Genomic DNA, 22941 nt, shown 5'->3' on the forward strand with positions numbered 1-22941 from the left:
AAGCTGCTTGTTACTACTTTTTGGTTTCTCTACCTTGCATATGTGTTATGCAGTGAAGCTGCTTGTTACTACTTTTTGGTTTCTCTACCTTGCATATGTGTTATGCAGTGAAGCTGCTTGTTACTACTTTGTTGGTATCTCCAGTAGAACATCTCCTTTTATCAAATACAGTATTGTTATTGTGAATATAATTTTTATGATATTTTCATACTTTATTTCCATCTTAAAAGAAAATTAAAAAAACCAGCTGCCATCCTGAAAACTTTTTATATTTCCGACGATATCTTAAGCTTTCATAAAGAAGCAGAATAATACGTTTGTTTTTAATGCTTTTCAACGCGGATTCTGCTTGAATTTAAAATTTTTGCTGAGAATATGATACCAAGAAGAAACATGTTATTTGTTTCATCCAATTCTTACCAATTCTGTCAAACAAAATTAACCTTCAAAGTAAGAAACATGAAATATTGCATGATTTTGTGATTTTTATTTCACGTGGCAACAAACGTGTTTCCGTTGTTGTTGTTGTGTATTTTAGAACAAAGCCACTTTGGGCAATCTGCCGTGTCCACCACAGGAAATCTAACCCTAGATTTTAGCATTCTAAGTCCATGGACTTACCGCTGTCCCTCCGGGGGGCATTTCAGTTCACTTTTATCAACATCAGTAACTAACAATGACACATATGTGTTTACTTTTCAATGTGCTCTCCAGTGGCACAGCGGTATGTCTGCCGAATTTACATCTCTAGAATCCGGGTTTCGAAGTCCGTAGTGGGCAGAGCACAGATAGCCCATTGTGTAGCTTTGTGCTTAATTACAAACAAATGTACTTTTCAATGTATTTACATTCATATTTAGCTATTCAATACTTACGTTTGTATGTAAGTTGCATAACATTGTTGGTATCTATTTTATTTTGTTTACCTAATTAAAACTGGACGACGAAATTAATAATGGATTAAAACTGATTATTGATTTAACAATGCTGGTTTGCAAAAAGAATATTGAATTCGTATTATAATCAACTTCAGATTTCGTATCCCTTGTAGAACTATTTAATGTTGATGTAGGTAGATGGCTAGTTAATAAGGCAGGTAGAGGAACACATTACTGAACACGGTTTTAAATGAACTCTACAGTGATTAATAACTGAAATCTTACGAAACGTTCGAGATTTTGTTAGATTGTTGGCAGAATTTGCAAACACAGACCCCAAAGCCATTGTTCTCGAACTAGCCAATGTATTGATTAACCTAGTAAAGTGAATACCATACAAGATTAGGGTCTTCGTACAAAATGGAAGCAGTGTTTGCTTGTTATGTTATTTAAACCTCTCTTAGAAATCTTTCAAACAAGAAGATAACTTCTCCAGTAATCTAAACGTTACAAGCAGAACTGGAATTAAACGAGAAACTCCACAACAAAGTAAAGGAAACACAACTAAGGCTTTTACAAATGCCGCAGAAGTTGTTAATCTCGTCTTGTTGGAAAACCCACAAAGCTTAGCATTAACAACATGCTCAAAGTACGTCAACAAACTGCAAATAAGATAATCAGAGAATACCTCTAAAAACTCACAAGGGGCAGATTCCTAAGCTTCCTCTAAGACCACACATAAGCACAGAGCACAGAGGATTAACCCTCGAATGTATTGTGAGAGGTGTCTAGCAGAAAATAATATATGTTTCTTGTAAGTTTTGATGACATAGATTAGGGTAATACAAACATCTTCTCTGTTCCATGATGTTTTCCACTAAACTTGGTAGAAAAACATAACAGTATGAGTTGTTATAAACGTGTGTAGAGCAAGATCAATTAATCTTGCAGGTTAACAGACATTTATTGAAACAATACTAATATTAATAAAATAATTAAAGTACGTTTTGTTAAAGACTTCGTCGAAATTGTTATTCACTTATTCATTTCCATTCATCACCAATAAATGTGTATTTTAAAATCTGAACGACTTTCCAAATGTGTGATTGAAAACATTCTAAACTTTAATTTGTCATTTTGTACTCTTGAATCTTTTATCCAATATCATTGCTTTTACACATTCACTTGCACAATAACTTTATAGTGAAAAAGGGACGGGACACTTATCAACCTTAAATGGAGGTCTCTATTTCAGGGTACCGATAACCAGAAATAGTTCTGTTGTTTCTCCCCACTGGCATCTTCTCCTTTGTGGTGGAAGTCCAACTCAGGCAAATACAGCCAGCTTCTGTTTCTTATAGTGCCATAGGTATGTGTTTTCTGTTACGGGCAAAAAAATAATACCCTAAAGCACTCAAGGTCCTCTGACTATGGAGCACGGAAGTTCTACTGGAGATATTCTACTGGAGATATTCTACTGGAGATATTCCACTGAAGATATTCTACTGGAGATATTCTACTGGGGATATTCCACTGGAGATATTCCACTGGAGATATTCTACTGGAAATATATTATACTGGAGATATTCTACTGGAGATATTCCACTGCAGATATCATACTGGGGATATTCTACTGGAGATATTCTACTGGAGATATTCCACTGAAGATATTCTACTGGAGATATTCCACTGGAGATATTCTACTGGAGATATTCCGAGTTTATAAAAAAAAATCATTTAGACACAATGGCTAATTGTTCCAAAGTGTCACCTCGAGATCTTAAGATTTATTTGAACATAAATAACTAATTATTAAAGTAGAATAAACTGAACTGAAGCCGAGAAGCAGTCACATATTCACAATAAATAATTTTTCTATTATTAAAACAAATGAACAACTCACACATAGTACAACTAAGCAATGATAAAGACAACTGAACACTGATTCAAGTGAAGAAAGCATTGGTTACGAACACATGACTCTGTTTATTTATCTCTGCTGCTATCTGACAACATACTTAAAGATCGATAGACCAGTTTGTAGAATATCTCCAGTGGAATATCTCCAGTAGAATATCTCCAGTGGAATATTTCCAGTAGAATATCTCCAGTTGAATATCTCCAGTGGAATATCTCCAGTGGAATATCTCCAGTAGAATATCTCCAGTGGAATATTTCCAGTAGAATATCTCCAGTTGAATATCTCCAGTGGAATATCTCCAGTGGAATATTTCCAGTAGAATATCTCCAGTAGAATATATCCAGTGGAATATCTCCATTAGGATATCTCCAGTAAAATATCCCCAGTGGAATATCGCCAATAGAATATATCCAGTGGAATATCTCCAGTAGGATATCTCCAGTAAAATATCGCCAATAGAATATCTCCAGTGGAATATCTCCAGTGGAATATTTTCAGTAGAATATCTCCAGTAGAAAATCTCCAGTAAAATATCTCCAGTGGAATATCTCCAGTAGAATATCTCCAGTGGAATATCTCCAGTAGAATATCTCCAGTGGAATATTTCCAGTAGAATATCTCCAGTAGAATATATCCAGTGGAATATCTCCAGTGGAATATCTCCATTAGGATATCTCCAGTAGAATATCTCCAGTGGAATATTTCCATTAGGATATCTCCAGTAGAATATCTCCAGTGGAATATCTCCATTAGGATATCTCCAGTAAAATATCTCCAGTGGAATATTTCCAGTAGAATATCTCCAGTAGAATATATCCAGTGGAATATCTCCAGTGGAATATCTCCATTAGGATATCTCCAGTAAAATATCTCCAGTGGAATATTGCCAATAGAATATCTCCAGTGGAATATTTCCAGTAGAATATTTCCAGTAGAATATCTCCAGTAGAATATATCCAGTGGAATATCTCCAGTAGGATATCTCCAGTAAAATATCGCCAATAGAATATCTCCAGTGGAATATTTTCAGTAGAATATCTCCAGTAGAAAATCTCCAGTAGAATATCTCCAGTGGAATATCTCCAGTGGAATATCTCCAGTGGAATATCTCCAGTAGAATATCTCCAGTGGAATATATCCACTGGAATATCTCCAGTGGAATATCTCCAGTAGGATATCTCCAGTAAAATATCTCCAGTGGAATATCGCCAATAGAATATCTCCAGTAGAATATATCCAGTGGAATATCTCCAGTGGAATATTTCCAGTAAAATATCTCCAGTAGAATATATCCACTGGAATATCTCCAGTGGAATATCACCAATGGAATATTTCCAGTAGAACATCTCCAGTAGAATAGCTCCAGTAGAATATCTCCAGTGGAATATCTCCAGTAGAACATCTCCAGTGGAATATCTCCAGTAGAACATCTCCAGTATAATATCTCCAGTGGAATATCTCCAGTAGAATATCTCCAGTGGAATATCTCCAGTGGTAGTGTTTTAATTAAGGAAACAAATCCTTGTCAAGGTTGTCGATATGACTGGATAATGTTTCAGGAGAATGAGGATTTCCATGGAAAATACGAAACAAATTCGGAAGTTTCCCTGTAAACAACAACGCGATCTATTATTCAAATTTCAGTTGCATCTCTACCTCAGCCCGTTCTTTTCGTTGATTCACTATACACTAATACCTTGAAAATTTTAGGCAATTAAATGTCCACATTACAATGACAGACGATTGGGTAGAAAGACAAATACACGATTCAATTTCAACACGTCTTAACTGAAGTGACAGCTTGAATACTATATTTTCTCCGTTGAACTAGGACTTTAGTGTACTCTGTTATGACTGGAACAAGTCTCTAGTCTTCAGGAAGAAAGCTAGGTGAAAACAGTGACAAAATATTATGTATGATAGATAGGTAACGACAAACAATGAATGTACCGTAGTTTCAACCAATCACATGAACACTTGCAAAATGCCCAATCCATATTTGTGTAGAAAAGACGAGGTAGCCACCTAGAACAGTCTGTTTCCTAGAAGGTGTAGCAAAGTAGTTAATACCGTAGAGAAAGGCCACATTCTCAAAATATTGGTTTCAAACTGTCAAGATCGAAAATACATCTAACGTCTGAAATGTGTACACGAATTTAGAATATATTCAAAATAAAGGTACGTCAGGGAAGGTTTGATATTTGAGAAATTCATAAAACTTGTCCTGGTGACCAAATACTCGTAACCAGTAAGCTCATGGCTCGGTAAAGGAGTAATTATTAGAAACATTAACCAGTAAAAGTTATAAATCTCTATACTTATTCTCAAGTATATATCAGAATCAGTTTATCAGTTGTTAATATGACTCATTCTTGCACAAAGTTTCATAGTTGTGTAGCATTATTTCATAACTTATGTGTATTAAAACTCTGTGTTAATTTTAAACAAAATGTAAACAGTACTTAAAATCTTTTAGTAAAGAAACCCATTCATTTTTTCAGATATTTTTATTAATTGTTAAAAGTTGTGTAAAATAGTAACTTTATAGTAAATACTAATGTTGAATTATTTAATACCACAACCAATACTACGTTTCAAAAAAAAATATTAATAAGAGCATTTTCTGATTACCTATATACAAAAATATATATTATAGATTTTTTTAAAACATTACCTTATATAACTGATTCAATTCCAGTTTTTCTTTCATTGCCATAGTATACATTCATAGAAGTTTTACGCTATCTGTAAGTTCTGAACAGATAACTATCACTTTAAAGTATATAAAGTAACTTATAATAAGATGTAAAGTAAATTGGTAATGGATGAGAATGATAATAAGTGGTATTTCGAGTCTCTGAGATTTTACTGCTACCATGATTGTATACAAAAGATTTGAGATGATGAAGAAGAGAAAATTACTCATTACTTACACACATTGTTGTGTTGTGAGCATCTTATATATATATACCAGACTAACATATATCTAGTAAATGCTAGGGCATTCACGAAGGTACAGGATAGTTCTAGAAACAAACGCTATAACGAACTTCAACAATACTCTCTGACTGCAGATCAATTACTCACTACCTACACACATTGTTGTGTTGTGAGCGTCTTATATATATATACCAGACTAACATATATCTAGTAAATGCTAGGGCATTCACGAAGGTACAGGATAGTTCTAGAAACGTGGCGTGACACTAGTCACGTGACCTCGCTGACGCAACAATATATATATTTAAGTGAATTGATATTACATCTTAATTATAAGTGCACATGTTTAATACTTAGAATCCTGGAAGACTTTCTTACCACACACCCACAAATGGATTAAATCTCCATTCATCTCCTTCTTTGCCAAATATTTCTCTTGGTCGTCCTCCAGCATATTATCCTAATGTGAGTACTAATGTGTCATTTTGATTTTTTTATATATTTTTTTTAGAAAAATTCAATATATTAAATTAATCATATTTTTATAATGAATGCTAGTACATAGAACATTTTTGAATCAGATGTTGATATTAATTTTTCAAGAAGTATCTCAATTATGTTAATGCAATATATTGATAGCTTTGTTAGATTTAACTGTACTGTGTGAAGTAATTAACTGGAACAGAATTTATAACAAGCATTTCTCCAACTTTAGTAACCCAAGGACCCCTTTTAATTTAAAATTATTTGTGCCCCCACCTTCAAACCTACCAGTGTTTTTTGTTTTTAAAAAAATATCCTATGCACATGAAAACTGTATTCCTAAATTAAATGTTTTAATTCATATAAGTTTAATTTTATGAAAAATATTTTGTATTCAACAAATCATATTTTTAAAATATTTGTATGAAATTTTGTACATGATTTGCAGACCCCAGTTAGATCAAAAGTTTCATGTTAGTAAATGTGTTCTTTGAAGGTTTAATTATTACTGAATTGAGGAAAAAAACAAAGACAGTTGTACATTTTCACAAGTACTTCATTTATTAATGACCATGGTTTCATCAGTAATGGTTTGTAAAATCAAGAATGTGGATAGTATATTTAATATGAGTAAGATGCTTTATAGTGCTCTTATGGCAAGACAATACTAAATATCATTAATTTATTAAAACATTTTACTAAACACTTGAAAATACATCAGATACCTTTCAGAATTTCTGTTGGATCAACAGTTCTGTTGTTCATTAAATTTTTTCATTGATGAGCTTATTAGTATAGCAATCTCATGGAAGAGAATTATATATTTTTATGTTTGATTCTATATGAATGTAATAGTTTTTATATTCAAATCCCTAATAATTTTGTATATTAAAACCAAGTAACCTATAGTTCTTCTATGGTCTAAAGAAAACAAGTTCAAAATTATATAACTTCTTCTCACAGTTTCATAAGCACACTAAATACCATTCTACTTTCTTTTATCTGCACTTTCCAGTGTGTTGATATCCTTCATGCAGTATGGAGACCCAATATTTATAGAGTATTACTCTTAAGTGACACCTCAGTAGAGACTTATTCAGTTTGTAATCTGCTCAGCATTCTTCTAGTGGAGATAACAACTAAAGATATAACATATAAGAACTTCATTTGGCAAAAAGAATAATCAGACTTACATACAGTTCCTTGCAATCTGCTCAACATCTCTCGGTGAGGCATACCAACTAAGGATGGATGTATAAGAACTGCAACTTGCTCAGAGTATTTTACAAGATTTCACACTAAAATTCAAAATCTTGTTTGTTCTCTTCAGAACAACTGAACACTTAGTTGAAAACTTTGAAGTACCTAAATCTTGTTCTCTTTCACCTTTCTACAACATCAAAACTCTTCTCACTATTCCTTTACAAATTATCATGTATTCAATTTTAATACTGTAACTCATTTGCTTTATTCTGGGTTTGTCATTAAATTTGTCAAAGTTTTTGAGTGAAAGAAACAATTCAAGAATATTCTCTTCCCAATACTGTAACAATTTCAGTAAATTTTTATATGTAACTGCACTAGAACAGTGTTTCCCAATCTGTGTGCTGTCTTGCTGCAGCACAGTGGTGTGCTGTGAGACACAAACAGGTGTGTCATGAAATTTTGGAAAAGCCAGACATGCAAAAAATATAAATGAATAAGTGAAGTGTATCGTTTATATAAATTAGTTTTGTGAACAGAACCAAATTGTATCCTGTCTTGTTCCTCCTTTAGTGTACAGGCGTGAGACATTACATCATGCTACACTGTAATGACTTTTTACTTCACGTGGTAATAAGAGTAGTGTGTTGTGCAAGTTTTCGTAAATTGCTGGGAAAGGTTGGTGTGCCGCAAAACATTTTTATTAAAGTCATTGTGCCTTTGTCAAGAAAAGGTTGAGGAATACTTCACTAGAATCTATACAACTAATTCACTCAAGAAAATTAATTACTACAATGGTTAAATAAATCATTTATTTCAAACATGATTAAATAATAGCTTTAGGAAGTTATATTTATGATAACATGTTTGCAAGGACACGAAAGATATTACTTAACTAAGTTTTGCTTAACTGAAAGTTTTTTTGTTAACAATTGACAATCATTTAGCTAGTTAATTTTATCACAAAATCATTCTATATGGCCCATTTTATAAAATTGCTCTTAGCCATGGTTTAATGATGTGAGTTTGCTCATATATATATAGATTTTTTTTTTTTCAAATACAATGTGGAAACCTATCAAATTAACATTAAGGTCTATTTAAGCAGAACCACCCAGTGCATCTTAAATCTGAAGTAAGTTTTCTAGTAGGATCCAAATGGAAAGCTTCTTCTAAATATTGATCAGTTAAAGCCTAAGAGGAAAATAATATTTAACTGATAGGGTACACATTAGCAGCTAGTTGTAACATCTTAGCAATATCTTGAACAATTAACCATGTTGGTAATCAGATTTCTTTGTGAGCTGTCGTATTTAGGGAGTTTTCATTTGATAACTATCACTTAAAGCTTTTAAATATATATATATATATATGTTGGTGAAATATTTAATGAAATTTTTTTTTAATCCATACTTGTCTGAAAGTCAACAAGTGACATTTTAGAAAGACCCACCTGGAATCATTTTTTACTCTCCATACAAATTCTATTTCGATAGAAAAGTAACTCAAAATTAATGACAGACACTTTAGAAGGAATATTTAAATTTAAATATACATTACAAATTCAATTTTTTTCTTTTTTTTATTTGTTAGGAATCAAAGAGTGCCATATCTGAAACTCAGGCTAAAGCATCTGTCACAGCACAACTGGGGCTACCATTGACACATCAGAGTCTTCATTCTACTCTTCCGTTCTACCCACCTTTACCAGGTATTAATTCTACTTTAAACAAAGTTAAAATCTAAAAATTGTTTTTCACAGTCATATCTTCATGTATAAATTGAATTCAGTAATTCTCATGATTGATGATTCCTTGGCAGATAGTAAAAATCACACACAAATTTTTTCAGTAAGGCACAAAGAAATCATTGGTGACATAGTTGATCTGAGATCCTGCAGTTACTACAGTACTGATTACTTTCATCTGTCTGTACAATCTATGGTCTAAATGTCTGATAATTATTGCTCTAGTTTATTTGTTATGTTGTTTCGTCATGACAGGAGCTCCAATAGTGGTCAACTCGCTACTAACACTTTTATCAAAGTAAAATGTTTGTTTCTCTAGTCTTTGTTGCGGTTGTTTATTTACTTGATTGTTTTGTCTATAAAGTTTCAAAATCGCTGAAGTCGTTGGCAGTATAGTTTACAACTTCTCTCTGATAAACATTTGCGTTGGAGAAACATCTATATCTAGTGGAGAAGTCCTTTTTATGGATCTTTTGCTTTGTAAATAAGATTTTTAACAATTCCAACAGTTTTAGTCATTGACCTGTGGATGGTAAGGACTTGATGTCATTCTGAATTCTCATGGTTCAGCACAAAAAATCATGAGTCACTGTCAATAAAGATCTCATCAGGAATCCCATAATGTGATATCTGACTTTTCAGGTAACTAGTCACATTTCTAGACAACAGATTATCCAGTTCTGTAGATTCTGGCCATTCGGAATAATAATAATAGTTGAACTCAAAGATATCCTCTGCAGTTTTAGGAGATTGTATGTCAGGAATGTCTACTAGAATCATCAGGCTAGACACAAGCCTTCTCTCCTATCTGTGCTGATATACCAGTGCAATACAAGGCTTTTCATGCCTGGTTTTTACATTTTACTTCACCTAAATGTGACTCATGGATTTTGTCCAACATTTTGGGATGCAGTGTTTTTGGCACTTTGATGAAATTATGAGCTTTGAATAAGGGTCAATCTACACAAACTGTTTCATCAAAGAATGAGCAATAAATTCTATAGTGGCACATATAACTCATGTTTGTTATTGATCTATCCATTCAGGACTGTATTTCTTAATTCCTTCAATACACTGTCAACCACAGTCTCACACTGGAACTCTGTATGTTTCTCAGGAGATATCAGTAAGTATGTTTTAGAGTTTATTGCATTGATTATTACTTTTGGAAGAGATTCCTGTTTTGTTTCTTGTAGGTATAATCAATTGAGAGTGTCTGTTAACCATATATATTTGTCTGGCTTTTATACTAATTGTAAATCATACTTTTGAAAAGATTGAAGAAAGTACCGGAAGCATGCAAGACATTGATAAAGCAGATATAAACTGCAAAAGTTTATAGTCAGTCTCAACACCTACTTTCCTACTATTTATGGACTAATGGAACTTCTCACATCCATAAATCACAGTGAATTTTGTTCTCAATTTGGGTTTAATTCTGTTGAACTGAAGTGAGGCATAGGTGATGGACTTAAAGATCTTTTAAGAGGACAGCTTTGAGTCCCTTAGGGCTGATATCAACAGAAAATGTTAGTGGAAATGCAAGGTTGTATCATTTGAAAACTGGTTCCTCAGATGCCATACATTTTAGAGTTTTAAAACTAATTTCATATTCCTCTGTCTAGTCCTTACTGAAATCACATTTTCTATGCTTAAAATTGAGGTTTTATAACTTTGCTTTCTTTAGCACTTGTTTCTTTGGCATAATTCTGAGCAACATCTTTGCTTTGCAATGAAATATCTTCCATTATTCCTTCAGCACCCTCAATATCCATGATCACCTGAGATATTTTCTGAAAAACTTCTGGGACTGACTTTATCCCTGTGGCATGTATGGAATTTGTACCTGCCAAAAGTCATATGTGACATCTACTTTGCAGAACATTTTTGTTTCAAGCTCTGTTTAAATCTCTTGGGTTAGTTCAAATTTTAATTTTGTATGGTTTCATCACAGTCACCATGTTACTTACCCATTCGTCCCTCGTGAAATAGCGGTAAGTTTTTGGATTTACAACGCTAGAATCAGGGGTTCGATTCTGTTCGATAGACACAGCAGATAGCCCAATGTGGCTTTGCTATAAGAAAACACATATTTATCCAATCATTGGGTTCCATTTTGTTTAACAATTATGTTAGTTTTTTCCATTTGATAAAGCTGTTCTCTCACTCTTTCTTTTAAAGAAATTAATAATTCCAATATGATACCTTGCCTCTTCTCACATATTAGTTTTTCCTCGATTTTGTGCTGCTCAGTATATTTGCAATTTTTCTTTCACCACTGGTCTTGAGGCTTCCACATAAACTCCCATATTTCCACATGGTTTTGCTGTGATGTACCATGCAAATAAGCAGGCAACAATCCTCCATCAATAGGAATGTGACACCCTCCCAGCACAGCTGACTCCCTCTATGATGATTATTCAATCATCTCTTCTTGATTTGGCACTGGTGTGTAATTATGTGTCTTTCTCTTGTTTGTGAACTTTTCAGATATAGGTGTTTTTTTTTAGTGTATGTATCTACAGATATTACCTGTTGTGGAAGTATTTATTGTTGGATTTTCGTTTTCCAATAGTTTCTGTTCCTACAGATTTTGAGGTCTTTTATTTCCACATTATTATTTCATACCTATGTTTCTCATTCATGATGGAAGGGATTTTGCCAGTTTTTTCTCACCACCTACCTTTGCCTCACCTTATACACATGTTGTCTTGAATCTAAGAGATCCATGCTACTTACCAGTTCCTAGTTGCTAGGGTGGTGGGCCTTCAAGAATTTGTCACTGGCTGGGCTTAGCACAATACAGTGAAATGTAGGATGGTAGTGACACTGTCTGTGTAGTATGGGTCACCCCTCAAGTAGCTCATATGTCCTCCTTCTGCAGCCAGAGTCTGTCCAGTAGAGTCAAGGTGAGCACACACTGTACAGTCTGAATGCACCCTAACCACACCACACATATTGGCTCACTGACCACTTGTGTGCAGGAGCTCAGTTGGCCATGTTTGAATTCCACCCATCCCTGCAACACTTGGGGCTCATTTTCTTCTACCCCCTTTACATTCTGGGTGAGGAGTATACCCTTGTTGAGATGAGATATGGTCTTCCACAGGTGTTCTCCTATGGATTCCCTTCCAGAAATATGCATTTTCTTGTGCAATTTGCCTAAATTCCCAAATTTTAAGAAACTGAATAATACATGTATATTTCCAATTCCTTTAGATTCTAAAAGGAATACATCATTGTTGTTTAATTTGCTTTTCATAAAATATTTCTAATTTTATTTCAGTCTCTCTAGGATAGAATATCTAGTTGGCTTATATAGTGACTTCTTCTCTGAAACACTGTTACATAAATATCAGTTTTTCTCATTATGTAATGTTACCAGAAATGAAATATGATCACTTTTTCTCTTATTATAATTTTTAGTTTAATATTTGTATTTATGCCTCATTAAGTTTAAGTTTTAATTAATAATAATGGAGATGATCTTTGATCATTTGGCTCCTCAAACATTTGAGATTTTTTTTACTGTCTAGATTTCTGTAATAAAAACTCATGTGCTGTTATTATAATATGCTAAGTAATGGAATATTAAAAAAAATACTGTTACTGAGTTAGTATGTTTTGCTATTTAACAACATAAAAACTTCAACCAGCTATTTATACAGAAACATGTGTATAATTGATGATGCATAACCACAACAATTTCAGTTTCTAAAGGGGGGGGGACTTATTTTTTAAGCTTTCTAATAATGTTTACATAAGGACAAGTAAATATATGACTAAAAATTTTGCTTGTTACAAAGTTTTTTTTTTTTCAGTCATAGATGGAGAATTTGCATCACCCACCAACCCAGCCTATATACAGCATCAGATGAAAGCTTTAGAACAAGCTTCATCATCCAGACCAGATCTTTCAGTCAGTGATGTGATGTCTGTTGTTTCTAGAGTTTGTTATTCTGCAAGTGGAATTACAAAAGCTCAGGAAGCTCAAGCTCGACTATATCGGTAGATAGTTAATTTTACTCCATCACTCGTTTAGTACATCTTTAATGTTTTAAAATTTAAGCTTGCCTTAGTAAAACCTTATAATGAAAGGTAGTGATAATGATGGTGTTTATTTGTTTTGAGCTCAAGCGGGCTACAATTATAGTTTTATTTCAAGAAAGCTCATAATTATTAACATTGTAAGGAATATCTCTTGCTTTGGATTATTCTTTTATTATTCTTGCAAAATATTTGGTATATTAAAGGTTTAACATTGAACATTTCACATAAAGATTGTTTGTTTAATATCAGATAACTACTTTTGTTCATATTTCCTTAATTTATTGAGAAATATCTGTAGTATTCATTTTGTCTGTTGCAAGAAATATCTTTATATATCACCTATTACACTTGTGAATCTTAGAAATATTTACCATTTAGCAATGAACCTTTATATACCATATGACAGTAAATCATATTAACAGTTTTTTCTAACCTAGAAACTGTGTCACGAGTTGTGATTTCTTGATTCCCCCCCAGGAACAGCAGTCGTCCTTTAGGCAGGACACAATCAGCCCCATTACCACTTGGTCACCCACTGTTACAGCCACAGGGAATAGTCTTGTCTTCCTCTCAAGGTGAATCTTTCTTAAGAGACCAACAGCACAATCTCTTAAGACAGGTAAGAGAGAAATATTAGAATGTTATTTACTGTAATACAAGAGGAATATCATTCCAATTACAATAAGATTTCTTTGGAGATGTTGTAAAAAATAAGTAATTTACATAGCTGTTTAGGTATTTCAGAACCTAATTTAACTGATATTTACACAGCTGGTTAGGTACTTCAGAACCTAATTTAACTGACATTTACACAGCTGGTTAGGTACTTCAGAACCTAACTTAACTGACATTTACACAGCTGGTTAGGTACTTCAGAACCTAATTTAGCTGATGTGTCATACTTCATACATTAATCAGTGTGTGTGTCTTAATAGAGTCTGAGGAAACTTGCATATTTGATGCAGAATGTTTTACCATTTTACCTACTTTTGTGATTTTATTTAATTCATATGCTTAGATATTATCTGAAATGAACTTTGAGCTCATCATGAACTCAGTACTTTTTTCTCAGCATAATATAACAGTGACATGATTTTGCAAAGTTTTTGAAGAAAGAGCGAGGATATATAGCTGTATACTTCCATTGCAGTTTACTGAAAGCTAGGGCATATTTATGGCATTAAACTACTGTATACTCATTCAAAATTTTGTCAGTTAAATTTTATATTCTCAATGCAGCTAGGTTTTAAAAAAAATAATAAATTGATGTCAAAGTTTGTAAATTAAGGTTCAGTGGATAAATCACTCACACAAAGAGACAGAGAGCTTATGAGTCCATTAAAGAAATGTTTGAAATAGATAAAATTTCATTTAAAAACATTTTATGTTTTGATAGTTTGTATCTGTTTTTAAGGCATTGGGGATCTTTTATTTTATTTTATATTCAAGAGATTCAAGTTTACAAATATGTACCTTGATTTTTGTACCTAAAGTAAAACATCTGTAATAAAGGAGTTTATGGCTGTAACCATTTTATAGAAAATGAACACATCACCATTTATACATATTTATAGTAAATTGTTAATAATTTTACTTCTGTTGTTTCACGAAGATAGATGCTATATGTGAATAATGGTAATCCTCCTTTTAAACTGTCACTTCTGGTCAGAGCTAGCATATATGTACCTACTTTTGTATGTGGATAATATATTAGATGTGTTTTTAATTAACTTTTTTTCACTATAATGAATGTACTTTCTACAATAATGGGGACTAGTCACCCGATATGGTTGACATAACATTCTGAAAGGCCGTGGCAGAGTTTAAACTTGAATATAGTTCCAAGAAAAGTAAATTTTTTACTTAGATTTCTCCTTGTGTTAGTCCTGTGCAGTTATGTTTTGGAAGTTTCTGTTGAAAATCAGTAAAGCTAGTCACAGTCAAGAAAGTTGTAGTGTATTCTTTATTTCAAAGTGAGACAACTTTGTTCCCTCTCCTTTTCTTTCTGATCAGGTTTGACATCTTTAACTATGCATACAATTCATAAGAACCACCTGTGTTATGGATTATTCACAAATTATATCAGTAGAAAGCTAATGTAATTTAATTACTCCTTAGTACATCATGAATGTTTTGATATTTAAACTTAGCTTAGTAAAGTCTTACGGCAGAAAGTAGTGATAATAATGATGTTTATTTGCTTTGAGCTTAAGCTGGTAAGTAAGCTACAGTTATAATTTTATTTTAAGGAAGCTTATAATTTTTAACATTGTGAGGAATGTCTCTTTTTCTTTCTTTTTATTCTTTTATTGTTTTCACGAAATATAATGACCTTTTTTCACTATGTTTGTTGAGATTTCCTTGATTTATTGAGAAATATCTGTCACCTACATCAGTTATTCTAACCATCTTTTGTAAGAATTGTGTATATAATTTTTTGCATCATTTGTCAAGTTAAGGTTATATACACTTGTGAGATCAATTTGAGACTAATATTATAACAGTGAGAGCATTATTGACATTAATATTTAATACACAGTCACAAACAGTAAATAAATTGGTATTATAGAATAAATACCTTTTAAAACTAAGGAAAAGAAACCATTTACGAAATAAAAATATTGCTACTACATAACAATACTTTTGTACAGCTGGCTGACATAATTACAAATTATCATAGAATGACTTATCCCCTCATCTGCACACTGATTTAAACTTATTAAACCACTGCCTTGAAAGGATTTACAAAAAATAATAATAATTTTGTGAGCACATACACATAATTTTTCTTACTGATTGCTGATTATAGATTCTGAAGAATTGATGTTAGAGTTAATATATTTTTAGATAAATATTGAGCACAATACATTTGTTTTCTCTTGTATTTTTTTTTACTTAAGATTCTCATGTATCTTCTGTAGCACATTCGGCAAACAGTGTTAACTCGGGCAAGCAGCAAAAACCAGGTGGAAAATGTTGAAGAGGAAACAGAAGCTGCCATAGCCCAAGAAATGAAAGATTCATCTTGCGATAAAAAAAGCTTTATTTCCATAGAAGCAATTGATTTGACTGAGCCCAAATCTAGGGTTGACAGAGATGAACCTGATATAGGGCACACCACTGTTACTCAGAAAAATTATCTTGAAGTGCTTGATGGTATGTTGGATTTTTTTCTTTATAGGTAGATGATTGAATGGAGAGATAAGTAGCCAATAGATAGGTTAACATATGTGCAGTATTAAAAAATAAATAATAAAAAACTATAAATAAAATGGGTATCAAATGCTAATATTATAGTATTGCTCTCTCTTTAATGTAGGAAAATGATATATAAAATAGTAGTGCATTATACAACTCACTTGCTCTGTGATAAAGTATTTTGTTAGTGATAAAATGACCATTTATTTGCTCCCTTTTGTGTTTCCATAATTATTTCCAATGCTTTATACGTAAAAGAAACCACACTTTTACACTCAAATATTATAAAGATACATATTTTTTTTTAATATGAAAGTACCTACACAATGTATTAGAAATGCAAATGTTTTCTGTTTATGGTGTAAGGTGCATTAGAGATGTATTGCTGTTTTTCTACTTTAAGCATGCAATGAAATATATTTATGAATTTGTTGATTTGACTTGATTATGTTTTACAAGTTCATAAAACTCATGCAAAGCAGTATAGTAGTGGGATACATATAATAAATTTATAATTGAGGAGGATTAAACATTAATTTTGTACACCACCTTGTGACATTTTGGATGAGTATTGCATAAAGCAGCTTATATATATATATGTACACTAGATGGAGTACCCTTCCATTGGAAAGGTGAAATAAAAACTCATTTGTAAAAAGGATAGGAAATTGTGCTTAAAATTTTTTTCTTAACATTAAAAGTGCAATAAAAATACATAAACATACCAATATTGAAAAGAAAGACATACTGTTTTCAAGAATTATATCAATATGAAATTAGATGGGGATCCAACCCCTCCTTCTTCATAACCTTCTTCGTGTCATCCTATCAAGTTGTGCTGAATTGGTAGTTTTCCAAAATTTGATATGAAATTAGATGGGGAAATCCACTCCCCTCATGACCTTCCTTGTATCATCCTCTGTCATTATGTCAAGTTTGGTGCTGATTGATCAAGAAATGTGGAAACATATAAGGAACAGACACACACACACACACATACTTATTAACGTTTATTTATATAGATTTAAAACAGAAATATGGAATATATATTTATGTTATTAATTATTATCATTTTTAAATTTAGTTTTGTGTCAGTTTTTTTCTTGAATTCATTACTTACAGCTTTTTCTAAAGCTGCTCCTTCTCATTATTTAAAGGACCAGCATTTACTTCTCATAGCCATCATGTAACTCGTCCACTGTCTCGTGCCCTGTCCAGTCCTTTAGTCAACCTTAGTCCCACAGGAAACTTTCAGGAGAAGTTTGTGTACACTCACCATGCTTTTACTACTGGTAGGGCTAAATTTCAAGGAATGTAGACAGTTAATGACTGAATAATTATGAAGTTAGCTATTAGGATGGTTTTTTAATTGGGTGGTTATGATTTCTTGTCATACTTTTGTATGTCTAATGTAGTAATCCACAACAGAAACAACCTAATAGTTGTATGTATACTTGAATTTCTAGATTCACTTCTATCTGTAATATTGTTACTTTATTCTGATAACCCATGGAGAAAACCTATCACTTACAAACAGAGAAATAAGCCTATGAAAATGGCTAAATGAACAATCTAAGAACTTCTTCAGTACTCCTGTTCTCCAGCTATTGTTAGTATGCACAAAATATTACATAAAACAGCAAGAACATATTTAGACATTTTCCATAATATGACAAGTAAACAATAATTCCTCAGATTTGCTCTGGGTAATCTTTTTAAGCAAGTTTTTATTTCTGCTATTTTTTTCTTTTGTCACATTCCATGTATCATTTAAAGCTAGGTATTCAAGTTCTGATATTTTTTCTCTTTCTTTACCTAAGTTTAGTGTGAAATGATCTCGTAGTTAATTAAGAGTGTATCTTTTCCTTCTGTTTTTGTATTTTGGTTTGGTGCATCATATTAAAGCAAAGTAGTGACGTATTCTTTTTGACAACTAGGTTTAGTATATGACAGTTTGATGCTGAAGCATCAATGTATTTGTGGAGATAACTCCCATCATCCTGAACATGGAGGAAGACTGCAAAGTGTCTGGGCTCGACTTCATGAGACAGGTCTTGTGGCACGGTGTGAGGTAGCTTTACACTGATTTCTAAAATACGAGGGGTTTAATGTTTTTGATAAAATTTCCTTTTATAGTGTACTTTTTGATGAGGTATTTGGTTTCTAGTGAAAGATTCAGTCATCTGACATAAGAGAACATTTAAAATATCTTGGCAAAATTGCTACAGATTTTATTCTCTTCAAGATTGTTACTAATATTAATTAACTCCCATTATGCTTAACCCATTAACTGCGGTAGGAGCAGCTCAGTTGCCATTTTCTGACTCACTGATTGCTATCAATTGCAATAAAACGGCAATTTTTGTCATTCGCATAGAGTTATAGTTATATATATGTGTGACTGATGGATATTTCTGTCATTCGCAGCTGAGCCATAGAACTTCAATGACGGAAATATCCATCATCTGCAGTTAATGGGTTAATACTGTTCTTTCCTCAACCTATTTATCACATATTAAAGCTGTTGTTAGTTTACGTTAGATGTTTTTATGAAAAATTCTCATAACGTACACGATCATTGTGTGAGCCTTGTACAAATTTAATAGTTTTGTTGTATATCTTCATCTTGAGTAGTAATTTATTAATAGAATATAAGTTTGTTGAATGGTCTGCACTATACAAAAAAGTTTGAAGTTATAAGGAGACTATCTTGTTGATTCACCATTTCTTTTGAATGATAGTTTAAGTTATAAATAATAAAAAAATGGCTAACTATTTTATGTTAAAATAATTATTAATGTGTTATTAATATTTACACTAACTCTGATTTTTAAATGACTTAAGTAAAAGTTATAATAATACACTTCACTTAATTAACCTATTTCACACCATAACAGTTGTTGTTCATTCAACTGATGATATAACTAAGGTCTTAGCCAATACTATTGTCTGTCATTTTGATTTAAAATTTGGATCCTGTGATCCCAGCCCTGAAAAGGTGCCTGTCCCGAGTTAATGATCAATGATTAAATTTTCAAATTTGTGTTAAATCTTAATTTTCTTCTATTCAGAAGTTTTGTACATGACTTTTATTCATTAGAATTTATCAGGAAGTTGCTGCTTTTGTCACAGCCTTGGTCATCCAAGCCGGTCACTTATCCTATCTTTTATCATGCCTGTTACTTGTTCACTTATCTTTTAGTTTCACACCTTTCCATCATTTTTCCAATCCCTTACTTCCTGCTTTCAGTTTTCTCAGCTTTCCTGGACATCATGGGGCTCTCAATTATTCATGCTTTGTACATACCCATGCCACGCATGTTTATCAACAATTTGTGAGCTTAATGTTCAAACTCAGTATGCCACTTAAAGTTTTATTCGCTCTAGTAAATTTTTTGAATTCACCTTAGAATAATTATTAATTCATGCATGCGGGGTGAAGAGAAACAGAAGTTTCTGAGCACCCTTGTTGTCTAACAAGCTCTTTTTAGATTTTAAAACTATAATAACTGTCAAGTCGATATGATACTATTGTCTATCATATCCCAGCTGACCTGATTAGCCCTGATATTGGTAAAAGGCATCATCAGCTCTGGATATGGCAGATATAGTGTGGTTGACTAATGATTACATATTCTTTTTTTCTTTCACTTATAAAATATAAAATGATGGCTTAAGAAATGAAAATTATGCTGGATACGATATAGCCAAAGTGACAAACACATTGGTTTGAAAGTTATATATCTGTGAATACATGGTACTATTAAATGTTTATAATTGAGTCATGTTGCCTACTACCAATACTGAAATTGGATGAATTTGGCATGAGAAAGAATTACATGAGGTGCTTACTTGTAATGCAATTGAATTTTGATAATATCTTATACCAAAAAAAAAAGTTGAAAAATATTATACCTTTCATTAAGTTCCTTGCATGAGAACTTTTAGAAAATTTTTATATGTTCATAATTTTCATCTATCAAGCTTTTTGCAGAATATGTGTTGTATACATAGGATTAAATAACAGCCTTTTATTAATAAATTCATTGAGTATTATTTTAAATATTTTAATTACTGGCTTATTCATTAATCTAAATGTATATCTTTATACTTGTCTGTTGTTAATTCTTGTTTTCTTAATATCTTTAGGTATGAAATGCATTTTTATTGATAAGTTTCAACATAGAATTGTATTAACTCATGAAATTAAGTTGTGACTGCATAAAGATTTTGTTTCATATGCTGTACAGAATATGCCTTTTTTTTAGATGCTCAAAGGTAGTAAATAGTTTGTCAGTAAATATTTTGCTTTACCAATTCCAGAGGGTGAAGGCAAGGAAAGCCAGTTTTAGTGAAATCCAGTCTTGTCACAGGTAAGAAAATATTAAACATGTTCACAAAAATTGAAATTTATTTGATGAAAAAAATCCCAGATTTATTTAGAAAAATGTGAGAAATAGTTTTTTATGAATAAAAATAACATACATTTCTAAAAGTTTTTAAGGTTCTAATAATCCACATATTTTCTGAATATATCTCAGAAACTTGTTTCATAATATTTCAATAACAAAATTACGTTGTTTTTCATCCATGAAATATAAATTTCAGTTGTTTGTTTGTTTTTAAGTACAAAGCTACCCAATGAGCTATCTGTGCTGTGACCACTGCAGGTATTGAAACCAGGTTTTTAGCATTATAAGCCTTCAGACTTGCTGCTGAGCCATTTGGGGGTGAATTTATTGTAGATATTAGAATTAGTGTTTTATATGCTATCTACCAATTGCTTGTGTTTATATATTTCTCAAACTGTAGTTAACAGATAATATTGAATTGTATTTAACTTATTTATGAAGTACATTTCTGAAGGCCCACTTACACAATTTGCCCTGGGCCCCAAAGTATTAAATATGGTCCTGGCTATAACTAGTCCTGTGAATTAATGTGCTTTATTTAGGCACGTGTTCCGAATGGCCAGTCTGCAGCTTTCAATTTTGAACTGATTTTATAAATTCCAAATATGAGTCTGCAGTAAATACAGAAACTCATTTTAATATTACTTCTACAAAAAAACCAGCTTATATCAGGTATTAAAGTTTATGTTATGACCACATGAGAGCCACATTTTTGAAAAAAATTGGTCTATATTTTTCCAGTTATTATACTAATATGGACTTTGTTGTCTTTAAGTGAGTTAGTATTGTTACCTCTCCGTTTGTTAATTAACTTTCCATAACTTCGTTCCAACGAAACTTTAGCGACACAAGTTCTTTACTTAATAAAAACTGGTTTACTCTTTCTGAATATAACTTTACCGATACACTCAACTTCAACAATCGCGCTAAACAAACGCTATAACAACGAACGTGCTCAATAATACTTCTGACTGCAGATCAATTACTCACTGTCTACACACACATTACATTACCTTAATCTTGCATCACGTTGTCCCCTCTTATATATACCAAACTACCCTATATCTAGCAAATACTAGAGCATTCACCAAGATACGGGATAGTTCTAGAAACGTGGCATCACTGTAGTCATGTGATCTCGATGACGCAACAGTATACATATATTTTTTATAATGAATTACAATGAATGTTATGCTTAATGGTAATTTTAAGTGTTAAAAGATTTTCAAATAAAAAGGTCACAGTTAATAAAGAAAAAGCAGGTCATTTTCCCCATCCTTAAAGTAAAGTTGGGTAACATCTCACTTAACAACTGTGTTTTTTTTAAGAACCTTTAGATCCATTGCATCTTTCTTTTCTATGTGTGTGTGTGTGTAATGAATTTAATAAATATGCAGTTTGTTAAATATTTTCTATTGCACTGTTGTAAACCCCCTTTTTTTGTATACATTACTTGATTGGAATTCAAACTCAAGCCCACTCACACCCCAGTGCTCTACCAACTGAACTGATGGGCTAACTAACTAGTATTCGCTAGTAAGGTGCTTTTTAACAATTCAAACTACCACAACAGAATGTACTATTATGGGATATCTTACTTTCCAATTAGAGGGCATGTGTTTTCGGTCAAGTTCATACCAAAAAGAAATTTGCAAGGATATTATAAATTCATTAAACTGTACAGATTTATCCTTTGAATTTTCATCTATTCACATGTACACAATGCTTTTCATAGTCTTATAGTGTTAATGTTAAATACTTTCTATCACTACTTTTAACATAAGTAAATGTGAATGACAGCCTATTGCCTCATGAGGTTTGTTTATTTTCTTTCAGTGAAGCTTACTCCATCTTGTTTGGTACAAATCCATTAAACAGACAAAAACTGGACCTGAGTAAGTTGGGTGAGTAGCATAGTTTGTCAGCTAGTTCAAAGAGGCTTTATATGTGGTATTTTGTGTAGGTAGTTTAGCAGTTTTTTTTTCTTCTTCTTCTTCTTCAAGTACAAAGTTTTAGCTCATAGCTCCATCATCTCTTGACCAGTTTGAGATCTAATTACAGTTTTGGACTCAGGAGGTCAAACCCTTTCAATTTATATATTTGATCGCA

The 22941-nt window shown here is 32.2% G+C and overlaps 1 protein-coding gene across 1 annotated transcript in view; it reads left to right on the plus strand.

Moving 5' to 3' along the window:
- LOC106472063 (histone deacetylase 4-like) overlaps positions 1–22941 on the plus strand; it is a 60805-nt gene that overhangs the window by 8714 nt on the left and 29150 nt on the right. The window contains exons 3-11 of the mRNA XM_022400674.1: positions 6097–6204; positions 9019–9136; positions 12994–13180; positions 13700–13841; positions 16144–16378; positions 17578–17712; positions 18358–18491; positions 20744–20793; positions 22669–22736. Of these exons, the coding sequence (XP_022256382.1) occupies positions 6097–6204; positions 9019–9136; positions 12994–13180; positions 13700–13841; positions 16144–16378; positions 17578–17712; positions 18358–18491; positions 20744–20793; positions 22669–22736 (1177 nt within the window). The remainder of the gene's footprint in view (positions 1–6096; positions 6205–9018; positions 9137–12993; positions 13181–13699; positions 13842–16143; positions 16379–17577; positions 17713–18357; positions 18492–20743; positions 20794–22668; positions 22737–22941) is intronic.

The sequence above is a fragment of the Limulus polyphemus genome, unplaced genomic scaffold (assembly GCF_000517525.1).
Source record: "Limulus polyphemus unplaced genomic scaffold, Limulus_polyphemus-2.1.2 Scaffold5058, whole genome shotgun sequence".
Classification (NCBI taxonomy): domain Eukaryota; kingdom Metazoa; phylum Arthropoda; class Merostomata; order Xiphosura; family Limulidae; genus Limulus; species Limulus polyphemus.